Raw genomic sequence first — 11,787 nt, 5'->3', positions numbered from 1 at the left:
CAATGGTGTCCAAGTCGTTCACGAGCTCATCACAGTTCTGTCGCTCCGTCGCTATACCACATCTCACAGTTAGGACGTTTACTTCAGAAGGCAAGACAGCTTCACACCCATATACTAGTGAGAACGGTGTTTGTCCTGTCACAGTGCACGGTGTCGTGCGATTAGCCCAAAAGATGGAAGGCAACGCCTCCGCCCATTTACCCTTCTTGGCTGTGAGTCGTTTCTTCATGCTGTCAATGATCGTCTTATTACTAGACTCTGCCTGTCTATTGGCTTACGGGTATCTTGGCGTTAACGTTAACAATGTTATGTTTCATTCGTCACAGAAACGTCTTGTCTCGTTGGTAATAAACTGCGACCCATTGTCGCATATTATTTCGGACGGGACACCAAACCTGCAGATAATGTTTGTATATATAAAAGAAATTACTTCTGCTTCTATCCACTTAGAAAAGTAATCGGTTAGTGCCAACATAAAGACCTTCTTGCCTGGGGCTGAAGGTAACTTGCCAACTATGTCCATGCCCCGTATCATGAAAGGCCAAGGTATTAAAGTAGGGTGCAAAATTTCGCAAGGTTTATGCGTCATACCTGCGTGTCGTTGAAAGTTGTTGCATTTAGCCACATACTTTATCGCGTCTTTCTTCATTGAGGGCCAATAGTATCCCATGCGCAATGCTCTATTGGATAAGCTACGCCCTCCTGAGTGATTTCCACATGTCCCTTCATGCATGTCCTCTAAGACTTGTTCCCACTGATCTTTTTCCAAGCAACGCAGATAGGGCCCTGCAGCAGATTTCTTGAATAGTACTCCTTGGATGAGTACGTACTGGGACGCTTTGAACCGAATTTTGTGCGCCTCTGCCTTGTCTGCTGGAAGCACGTCGTTCGCAAGATAATCATAAAGCGGTTTTGTCCAACTGACACTTACCTCCTCAACGTCAGGGTCGCTTGTAGCCACGAGGTTACCGATACTACCAACGATCTTTTGGGTGCCTTGAGGCTGTTCGGTCGTTGCTGCGATGATGTCCTCAACGTTCTTAGCGACTGCGGGGTTTGCCAGATGAACTATAGGGACGGAAGTAAACGAATGTCCCTTAAAGAGGATCCGAGATTAGCCAACGCATCCGCCTGCCTGGTCCCTTGGTATCTGCAAAATGTCAAACGGGTCAAACACTTTACTCTTACGCTGAGCTATTTCTAAGTACATGGCCATCTTAGAGTCTTTTGCCGCGAATTTGCTTTTAATTTGGCTAACTATCAGCAATGAGTCGCTGAAGACTTTTAACGCTTTTGCTCCCATGTCTTCTGCTAACGTGATTCCTGCTATGAGCGCTTTGTTCTCAGCTTCATTGTTCGTCGCTCTAAATTCACAGCAAATGGCTCGTATTACCTTGCCCCCTTGTGGCGGCTTTAGCACAATACCAAGACCTGCACCACGAAAATTGGAAGACCCATCAACAAACAATATCCAAGGTTCATCATTTACTTGGTTAATTTTTGCGACTTCGTCGTCTGCAAGCTTTTCTAATTCTGGGGTAAAGTCTGCCACAAAATCTGCCAAAGCTTGTGACTTGATAGTTGTTCTCGGACGGAACCGGATGTCGTACGCACTGAGTGTTATCGCCCTCTTACTCATGCGTCCTGTTAATTTGGGGTGTCGCAAGACAGACTTGATAAGATAGTTAGTCATAACAATAACGGTATGCGCCTCAAAGTAGTGCCTAAGTTTTTTAACAGCTACAACTATGGCTAAAATGAGTTTTTCCAATGACGAATACCTGGTCTCTGCGTCTAGCAGAGACTTACTGACGTAATAGATTGGGAGCTGCTGACTTTCTGCTTCTCGTGTCCGGACGACACTGACGGACACGTTACTCACCGCAACATAAAGCTGCAGCGTCTCTCCGTCACTTGGCTTAGACAGCAATGGTGGTGACGCCAGGTATCTTTTGAGTTCTTGCAGCGCGTCTTCGTGTTGCTGCGACCAGTCAAAGCCCTTATTCTTCCTCAGGATGTCATAGAATAGATGACATTTTTCGGACGATCTAGAGATAAAACGGTTCAGCGCGACTACGTGACCGGTCAACTTCTGCACCTCTTTGACATTCCTTGGAGATTGGATGTTGATAAGAGCTTTTATTTGGTCCGGGCTAGCTTCAATCCCTCGTTGCGTAACAACATAGCCTAGGAACTTTCCTGCAGACACTCCAAATGTACACTTAGTGGGATTTAATTTCATGCCATACCTTCACAGGACGTCGAAAGCCTCCGACAAGTGTTGGATGTGATCGCCTGCTTGCTTGGATTTGACGAGCATATCGTCTATATATACTTCCATGGTGTCGCCTAGTTGGTCTTTGAACATTTGGTTGACCAACTGTTGATAGGTGGCACCTGCATTCTTTAAACGAAAAGGCATAAGCTTATAACAATATATACCTTTGTCAGTGACAAACGCGGTCTTTTCTTGATCGTCCGGATGCATAAATATTTGGTTGTACCCAGAGTATGCGTCCATGAATGTCAAGAATTCGTGGCCTGCCGTCGCGTTGACCATTGCGTCTATATGAGGAAGAGGGAAAAGATCCTTGGGACACGCTTTATTCAAGTCTGTGAAGTCGATGCAGACTCTCCACTTTTCGTTCTTCTTGCTCACGACCACGACGTTTGCTAGCCAATCTGGATATTTTACCTCGCGAATTTTCCTAGTGTCGATCAGCTTTAGAACCTCGTCATTGATGATTTGATTCCTTTCAGGTGCGAATTTGCGTCTTTTTTGCTTTACAGGCTTGTGCTCGGGGTCCACGTTGAGTTTATGTGTTATGACATCGGGACTGATCCCTGTCATATCCTCATGGGACCAAGCAAAGCAATCTTGATTAGTTTTTAGGAAATTGATTAACTGACCTCGTATTTCTTGTGACAACGTCGCTCCGATTCGAATGACACGATCGGGGATGGACAGATTGAGCATCACTTCATCCACGTCTTGCTCGCTGGGTCATGAGCTTCATTAAGCGCCTATTCTGCTTTTCAATCTAGACCATGCGCTTTGCCATAAGATTTGCTTCTCCTTCGCCTTGATCGTTCTCTTCATTATTCAATGGCTCTTCACCCAAGGATCTTCGTCATTTTCAGGCTCTTCTTCGTTTGACTCAGAGAGGTCCCTCATGTAAGGGATGTCGTTCAAATTAGCGCGACGTCGGACCTTCGAAGCTCTGGATGATGCTAACTCCTCTTGCAATTTCTGGATTCTTTTCTGCGATGTCGTGAAGTCGGTAGCTAGCCGCTCATTGGCTTGCTTCATTTCGAGCATTTCTGCTCTAATTTGTTCATATTGTCTCTGCATTTCCTCGAGGTTAGGTGTTTCTCCCATTTAATGGATTTTAAACAATAGATGGTCTGGTTATGCCCCACGGTGGGCGCCAAATTGTTTATGCTAAAATTTATCTCTTACGACGAAATTAAAGTTTGGGACGATTCAACGAGATTATGTATAAGATAATGCTATGAACGAATGCAATGGGGATCAAAGGGGATGAACACACAAAGATGGTGACGCGGAAAACCCCAATGAAAATAGGTAAAAACCGCGGGTGGATGGAGATCCACCAATCTACAATGGTTGACTGTCTTTCTTAACAAGTGACAATCGTTACAGAATGTATTTCTCCTTTGCTTAATTCTAGAAATGTTGCGTAATCCTTGACTAATGATCCTTACTTCTCTTTTGTATGCCCCTTTTTTCCTTTGGCTTTTTCCAACGAATATCTAATAAATTCTACAATTATTACATTAATTTCGTTCCTTTGATCATGGGAGATCTTTCTCATTTATGCTCCAACGTCTCGATCCACGCTCCTCAACGGCTGATTTTATGCCTCATTATGCTCCTTCCTTATTTAGCAAAACCGTTACTGCATAGTTGCTAGCTCCAACCTTATGTTCTCTGTCACGTCCTCACGCCATAGTTGTTATGTCATCATGTCAAACGTCACCATGTCGTCACGTCAGTGTCATCCTGCGAAAAACTCAGCCATAACAGTAGGTCCTATCCAAGAAGTTTACACTGAATCATTGATTCTCTTTCTAGGATATCAACATGAAGATCACTATCGCGAATGGCCACTGTTCTGAAAATTTGACGGGAACGGTGATCCTTTTGTCACTTAGTTGGATTTGTGAATGCCTTGCACCCATGGGGCATACCAGAGGAAGATTACCCCATGTTATTTAACAAGAGTTTAGAAGGACCAGCTTTGGACTAGTACTACTCTTTGGATTATGTGTAGAGCTAGTTGGGGAAATGCTAGCCAAGCCTTTGTTAATTAGGCTCTCGAGCATAAACAAACTAATGTCAAGAAGCTATAGCTGGTCACTTTGCATCAGAGTGCCTTAGAAACTTTCTCGCACTTTTGTTTGAGACGCACCCATATTCGCATATAGCTTCGTTTCGCTATTACTGTTCGAGAATTCATGCTTATATTATTGCGGCATGATTTCTATTATTGTCACATGGTTGCCATTAAGTACACCTCCCTCAGCCACATGGAACAACATGGTTTTGACATCGATGCTCTTAAGTTGCAAGAAAAATGACCTCGGGAAGATCTTGAAATTCCCAACACAAATCCAAGGGTATATGCTAAGATAGATGAACCATTGTGTATGGTGTATGATCGTCTTCGGAACCAAGGTATAATCCAAGCCTCAACATATGTGCATTCCTGGAACAGACATGAGCAAACTATGCTCTTATTGGCGGCAATTTGGACATGAAACTGATCGATACATGTCCGACGCAAATGGGGTCTAGCATGCGAGGTAAATCAATTGCTACTAGTGCACATACTTTCCAAACAGAAAGAAACACATACATTCAACCACATTCACACGTTCATATTAATCTTCAAGCTTCACGATTGCTACTCTCGAAGGTCGTGACTCTCACATACCTAAGCCACATAGGTATATTCTTGAAAGTCCTTGAATAATCTATTTTATTTTATTTATTGAAATTACAAACTATTTTTTCATGATGTAGATCTTTGATAAATGAACATTCCTTTCTTATATTCTAACCTTTTTCTCTTCTTTTATGTCTATTTTTCATATATACATATTGTTACGCTTTCATCACCTCAAATGTTGTTATTGTTAGTCAAGAATTAAGGAACTATTCTAATATTTGGACAACCTGCTATGAAACTTGTAATATCACTAAAAAAATAGTCTTTTATATGTTTCCATAACCAACCTAGACTGATCTATTTTCAGGGTGTATGAAAATGTTATGTGGTTATTCTTCTGCGTAAACTTTGATATGACTCGATATTTAGTAGAGGCCAACAATGGGTGAACGTGGTTCCTGACCGTGTTCGTATCGTCACCCCCGAACTCAATTTTTGGTTCCTGACCAACTATAGACTCATGACGGGGAAATCTACTTTTGATAAGTCCCAAATATGTCCCTCAGTTTCCCAATTATCCAATTATATTTATTAGTCTTTCTCTAAATACTTGTTGGCATTTTAAAAAAACGTACTTCAATAAAATTTTAACAACGGAATAGTAAAATATGCGCTCATACCGCATAGAAGAAATAAAATCAAGCCTACAAGTAGGGGATGAGTTCTTCTCTCGCTTTTCTATTTCAAAGTTACTGGTTAACTGCATCAACTAAAATCTAATATCATATTCATATCAATATGTTACAGATGAGATTTAAGTTAATTAGGAGAACCAACTCCCCTCCTTTCACTCCCCTCTCACTAGTCAACAAGGAGCCCTTATTATTGGGCTTGTTTCGCTTTCTTCAAGTGGCACAATAATGTGTGACACTATAGGTTTAATGAATTTTAGTTGTAGGCCCAATCTTTATTGTCTTACTAATTACATTTATTTTCTAAAAAATATAATTACTAAAATAATTAACTTATTATCTCCATAAACAAATTCATATTTATCTCTATTATATAAGGGAAGGGGAAGCAATGTTGTCCTCTTTTGAAATGCCTATTTTGCCTCCCTTCCCTTTCTAAATTACAAAAGGAATGTCAAAATCAAAATCGGCACTCAAAGAAAACTACCGAAAATTAATTTACAACACTCACTCAAAAATCACATAAAAGAAGAAACTTTACAAATCATTCATACAATTGAGAAAATCACGTTATAAAAATCACGCAAATCACTCAAATAATTGGGAAACTTTGTTAAAACTCAAAATTAACATGCATACACACTAAAACTAATAACCTAGAACGTCAATACATACAAAAACATTTACAAAAATTTACTTACAAATCACTATTCTCAAGAACATCCAATTAATGGTGGGTCATGATAAAAATAGAGGTGTATTTGTAGTGAAATCAGAATTTAGAAGTTCGACAAGAAAAAAAATTATTTACTTTTTTATAGTGTTTAGAATTTAGAAGTTAGTACTGAATTACTTGATTCAAAAATCAACTAAAAAATTATAGTATTAGAAATCATAAATAAATTCAATAAAATTTTTATTTTGTTCATAGAATTTAACTTTGAAAAGTAAAAAAAAAAATACCAAAATAATGGTGAAGACTTAAGTGACAGAAACTGAACCAATCAAATTTTCAAACTAAAAAACAATTATACTTCATATTTTTAATGTTCAAATTTTGACTCTTATGCCGAAGAAAATCGAGTTTCTGTTTCGAAAAAAATTCAAGCACGCATCGCGTACAAAAAATTCTAGTATTTAGTAGTTGCAGCGAATATTCTAGAATATATTCCTTTAAGTGCCCATTTATTATCTTTAAGAGTGTACGTCAACAATTTCTTTTATACATAATAAATTAATAATTACTTCATCCGTCCAATAATATAGTGCCTATTTCATTTTAGTTTGGAAAAAATTTAAAATCTTTGACCAAATATTCTCATTACTATATACAAGAAAACATACTGATGTGGGATCTTATTAGTTTCCCCTTAATATATACTTTCATAATATTAAATTTTTATATTCTTTTATTAATAAGGAATTGAAGATATTTAAGGTCAAAGGTTGATCTTGGAGACCGTAAAAACAGAAACAATCACTATATTATGGAACGGATGGAGTATGATATTTGACAACTTTATCTAGGATCCAAAGATACAAGTTATAACACCAAGAAGAGAAAAAAAACTAAGAGAGAATAGGAATGTAGCTCGAGTAGGCTTGTAGGATCATATAGTACTCAACTCTGGAAATATTCTATTCTGCACTATTCGGTAAACTCCAATTTAAACAAAAACTGCAACGAACATAATAACTTCAGATAGAGTCTGACCAAAGTTCTTGTTAGAATGATAAAGAATATTATTATCAATGAATATTCTTTACTGTATATTAGTCAATATGTGTTATACTAGGCGATAGCTTGTAATTAGGAATATAGTTATTTGTTTCCTTAGTTATAGCTTAGAGGTGTATATGTTGACTATTCTGATTAATGAAATGATTAGGGAAAATCATTCTTTCATGGTATCAGATTTCCTGAAATCCTATGCCTCTTGTTTATTCTGTACCCCTCTTCTCTTCCGCACGCACGACCTACTCCATCTCCGACCTCCTTCTTTTTCCGGCCAACCCATCCGATAAAGTCACCATGCCTGACGGAAAATCATCTTTTCATCTCGTTCTTGTCGTTTCGAATATTCGAAACCACATTTCGATCACTTAGGCTATGTAAAATGTCCAATATTCCACTTGGGCTGAATTATTTAAAATCCATGCTCATATTAAAAATAATAAGTGGGAGTTGGTGCCTCGTCCGTCTAATGTGAATGTTATTCGTTCCATGTAGATTTTTACTCATAAAGAACATTCTGACGACACTTTTGAGCGTCATAAGGCTCGTCTGGTAGGTGATGGACAGACTCAACAGGTTGGCATTGATTGTGGTGACACTTTTAGCCCGTTTGTCAAACCGGCTACTATTCGGACGGTTCTTAGCCTGGCTTTATTCAAATCTTGGAGCATTCATCAACTTGATGTGAAGAATGCGTTCTTGCACAGGGAACTCAAGGAGACTGTTTATATGCATCAGCCGGTGGGTTTTCGGGATCCTAATCGCCCTACCCATGTTTGTCTCTTGAAGAAGTCATTATATGGTTTCAAACAGGCTCCCCAGACGTGGTATATGCTATTTGCCGATTTTGTGGCCATGAGGCTTTACTCATAGTATGTCTGATCACTCTTAGTTTATATATCGGCGTGGGTCCGATATAGATTATCTCTTGCTCTATGTTGTTGACATCATCTTAACTACTTCATCTGATGCATTACGTTAGTCCATCATGGCTAGTCTTAGCTCTGAGTTCGCTATGAAGGACCTTGGGTCATTGAGTTATTTTTTGGGTATTGATGTGGCTCGTCATGCAGGTGGTTTTATTTCTGTCTCAAAGAAAGTATGCTTTGGAGATTATTGATCGTGCTGGTATGGCATCTTGTAAACTGTCCCCTACACCTGTGGACACTAAGCCAAAAGATGAGTGCTTATGTGAGAACTCCTGATGAGGATCCGTCTCACTATCGTAGTCTTACAGGGGCCCTCAGTATCTTACCTTCACTCGGCCCGATATTGCTTATGCGGTGCAGCAGGTCTGTTTATTCATGCATGATCCGTGTGAGGAGCATATGTCTTCTCTTAAGCGCATTGTGCGCTATATTAAGGGGACACTTGATCATGGTTTGCACTTGTATCCGTCCTCGATGTCCACTCTCATTTCTTACACAGATGTTGACTGGGGTTATTGTCCAAACACTCATCGATCTACCTCAGGATATTGTGTGTTTCTTGGTGATAACTTGGTTTCTTGGTCTGCTAAACTCCAACCTACATTGTCTCGTTCTAGTGCCAAAGTCGAGTATCGTGGGGTGGCCAATGTGGTCTCTTAGTCCTGTTCATTGCGGATTTTTCTTCTTGAACTCCATTGTCCGATTCAGAAAGCAACATTGGTCTATTGTGACAATGTGAGTGCCATATATCACTCTGATAATCCCGTCAACCATCAGCGCACTAAACATATTGAGCTTGACATTCATTTTGTTCGCGAAAAGGTTGCTCGTGGTCAGCTCTGAGTCTTACATGTGTCTTCCCGTCATCAGATTGTCGATATTTTCACCAAGGGGCGTCCTTTGTTTCTTTTTGAAGATTTCTGTGACAATCTCAGCGTTCGTCGCCCTCGCGCTTCCATTGAGGGAGTGTGTTAGAATGATAAAGAATATTATCAATGAATATTCTTTGCAGTATATTAGTCAATATGTGTTATACTAGGCGATAGCTTGTAATTAGGAATATAGTTATTTGTTTCCTTAATTATAGCTTAGAGGTGTATATGTTGACTATTCTAATTAATGAAATAGGTAAAATCATTCTTTCAGTTCTTAAGTTGGATACTTAGATTTCACATGTCATATTAGTTTGTTAGAGTTTACCCTTTGAGCTCTATGATACTCAAAACATTGGGTGCGCGACTATATAGATGAAAAACATGTAAAGATCATATTGTATTGGCAGGCAAATATATATATAAAAAAAGTGTATAGTTAAATCTGGACTCGGGGTAAAAAAAAAAAAAAACTTTGCTCAACTTTATATTTTTTCTTTGGTGCTCCCAAGTTCATTAATAATGAATTGAACTGAACTATAGACGTGCTATTGAGGAGAAAGAGGTGCAATATAGTTGCTTATTTAGCCACTAATTCAAATCAAAGGTAAGTAATCTTATATCTTTAATCAGTTAGACCTCTATGATGTTAACTTACAAAATATCTTCACAAGAAATCGTGATTCGTGACCTGAATTGTGAATTTCCTATTGAGAAATGAAAAAAAAAAAAAAATTGTACAAGAAAAGTACAGAACAAATCATAGAACATTCAATTTTAGTCCTATTTGTAATAGACGAAAAAGTTGAGTAATAAAAAAGTTTTCCTGATTGATCGAGTGCTTCAGGAACTCAGGGACACATAACATAGTCGTTGATATGAGCTGCATACTTGTCCGCATTAAACTTCATATCATGACAAGGTGAAGGCCCTGAAGGTGGTACTAGTCCTTTAGGAAGCCTACCTTCGAGCGCACTGTAGTCCTCAAACCATCTCTGATTGATCCCTCGACCACACTCCACGACCCTTGCAATCATCGTTCCCATAACTATAATCATCAAGACGGAAAGAACAGCCTTTGAGCTTGTTGAGGATCTTTGGGTTACAGCAGACATTGTGCTACTTAAAACCTTTCCTTAAGATGTTAGCTAGTTCAGCTACTTCGTTTAAGTTGTATAATTCATTTTATAGTATAGTGTGATCCTATATATTGCTGCACTATTTGTTAGACTTTGTGGGAGATTTGGTTTGTAATAAAATTCAAAAAAATACTAAAAAGTTGGAACAGTAATTTCCAACTTCACCTCTATTGAGGACTTTGGATGTGTAAGCGTTGAAATTTTTTTGATATAGTTGTGTTTGAACAAAAAAAATATTATAGCAGCCAATATGGAAACAGTAGGAAATAGTGGTGTTTGTTAGTCAAGATATGCGTGTACTTGAACGCAGATTGTATTAGTGGAGCATTTGCTAACGAAATATCAATTTCAAGAACATCATCATGTTTTCAAAGCTGCAGTTTCAGACTTAGTGAAATATGCATTTAGTAGCTTAGCAGGCTCTGGTTGAAAAATTGCCTACTGCCTAATCAGGTAATGTAGCCAGAAACCACGGAGGATGGGAAATTTCTACAAGGAAAAATAAAAATAAATGACATGCTTATATTGCATGGCCTTAGGGTTAGTTTATTAGACAATTGGCTTCAGTATACAGACTTCTTGCCACATGATTTTGCTTATATATATGGACCTACTTAGAATCAAGTCAAAGCTAATTAAATCCATGCAATGTCAAAGCTAATGACTTTTTCCGGTAAGAGTGAGCAGTTGTTGTGGAATTTGTTAGTTATCACAGTATCTCCTAATTGTTATATTAATCTTTAGCTGATGTTAGCGGTTGTCAAAATTGCTTTGAATTGAATTAATGTTTGGTAAAAAAAGTTCTTGGCTTAAAATATAACAAAAATGAATTATATTTTATCTTCAAATATTCCTACAAAAGCTAATTTTTTCAACTCTTCTAAAATCCACAACAATACTTCTAAGCTACTTCATGCAGTGCTTCACCAAATAACGTTTTTCCCCATTAAAAGAGCTTCAACTTTGTTCAAACTCAAGCAGCTTTAAAAAACTACTATCAAATACGCTCTAAAAATAAATAAAAAAACATTCAGATGTGACATTATTATTCTTTGATAAGAGTTGAAATATTTATTCAATATTTCATATATAGGAGAACATTATGACCATATGTAATGCCTAATATATTCATTCTTTTTTTATAACATTAAACACATAACTTTCTTCTTAGATCCTTGGATATTTTCTAAAGTGCATTTATCATGTTTCCCCTCAACAAATGCTTTTTTCATCTTCCCCATTATCTTGGAAGCCTAAGAAAGTAATTCTCACGAAATGAGACATATGCATATAACAAAGCGTCATATGTCCAAGTTGGTGATTACACCAAGAAAATGTCCAAATTGGTACTCCCGCGTTTCATAAAGTTCTTTCCACCTTCCGTTTAAGAATGTTCGATAGAGTTATTACAATTAGAATTATGAATTAGATATGGTAATTAAATATTATTTATCTTTCCTAAGGACATGTGGGAAAGGAATCTAGGATGTATGTATACACTATTTCA

General features: G+C 38.0%; 1 protein-coding gene across 1 annotated transcript; it reads left to right on the top strand.

The window, feature by feature from the left end:
* The first annotated feature begins 8,644 nt into the window (after positions 1-8,644).
* On the top strand, positions 8,645-9,112 carry LOC125498713 (uncharacterized mitochondrial protein AtMg00810-like). Its single transcript, XM_048646972.1, has 2 exons — positions 8,645-8,920; positions 8,978-9,112. The coding sequence occupies exons 1-2, from the start codon at positions 8,645-8,647 to the stop codon at positions 9,110-9,112; spliced, it is 411 nt and encodes a 136-aa protein (XP_048502929.1).
* The last annotated feature ends 2,675 nt before the right edge of the window (positions 9,113-11,787 follow it).

This window comes from Beta vulgaris, chromosome 6, assembly GCF_026745355.1.
Source record: "Beta vulgaris subsp. vulgaris cultivar EL10 chromosome 6, EL10.2, whole genome shotgun sequence".
In the NCBI taxonomy this organism is placed as follows: Eukaryota; Viridiplantae; Streptophyta; class Magnoliopsida; order Caryophyllales; family Amaranthaceae; genus Beta; species Beta vulgaris.
The sequence above is the reverse complement of the archived record's forward strand: the minus strand, read 5'-3'. Positions and strand labels throughout refer to the sequence as shown.

What these genes read in the sequence shown, in the direction of transcription:
- LOC125498713 (XM_048646972.1), top strand. Translation starts at nt 8,645, where the DNA reads ATGCATGATCCGTGTGAGGAGCATATGTCTTCTCTTAAGCGCATTGTG. An exon ending in ATCGTGGGGTGGCCAATGTG is followed by an intron (nt 8,921 to 8,977) that starts GTCTCTTAGTCC and finishes TGTCCGATTCAG; the next exon opens with AAAGCAACATTGGTCTATTG.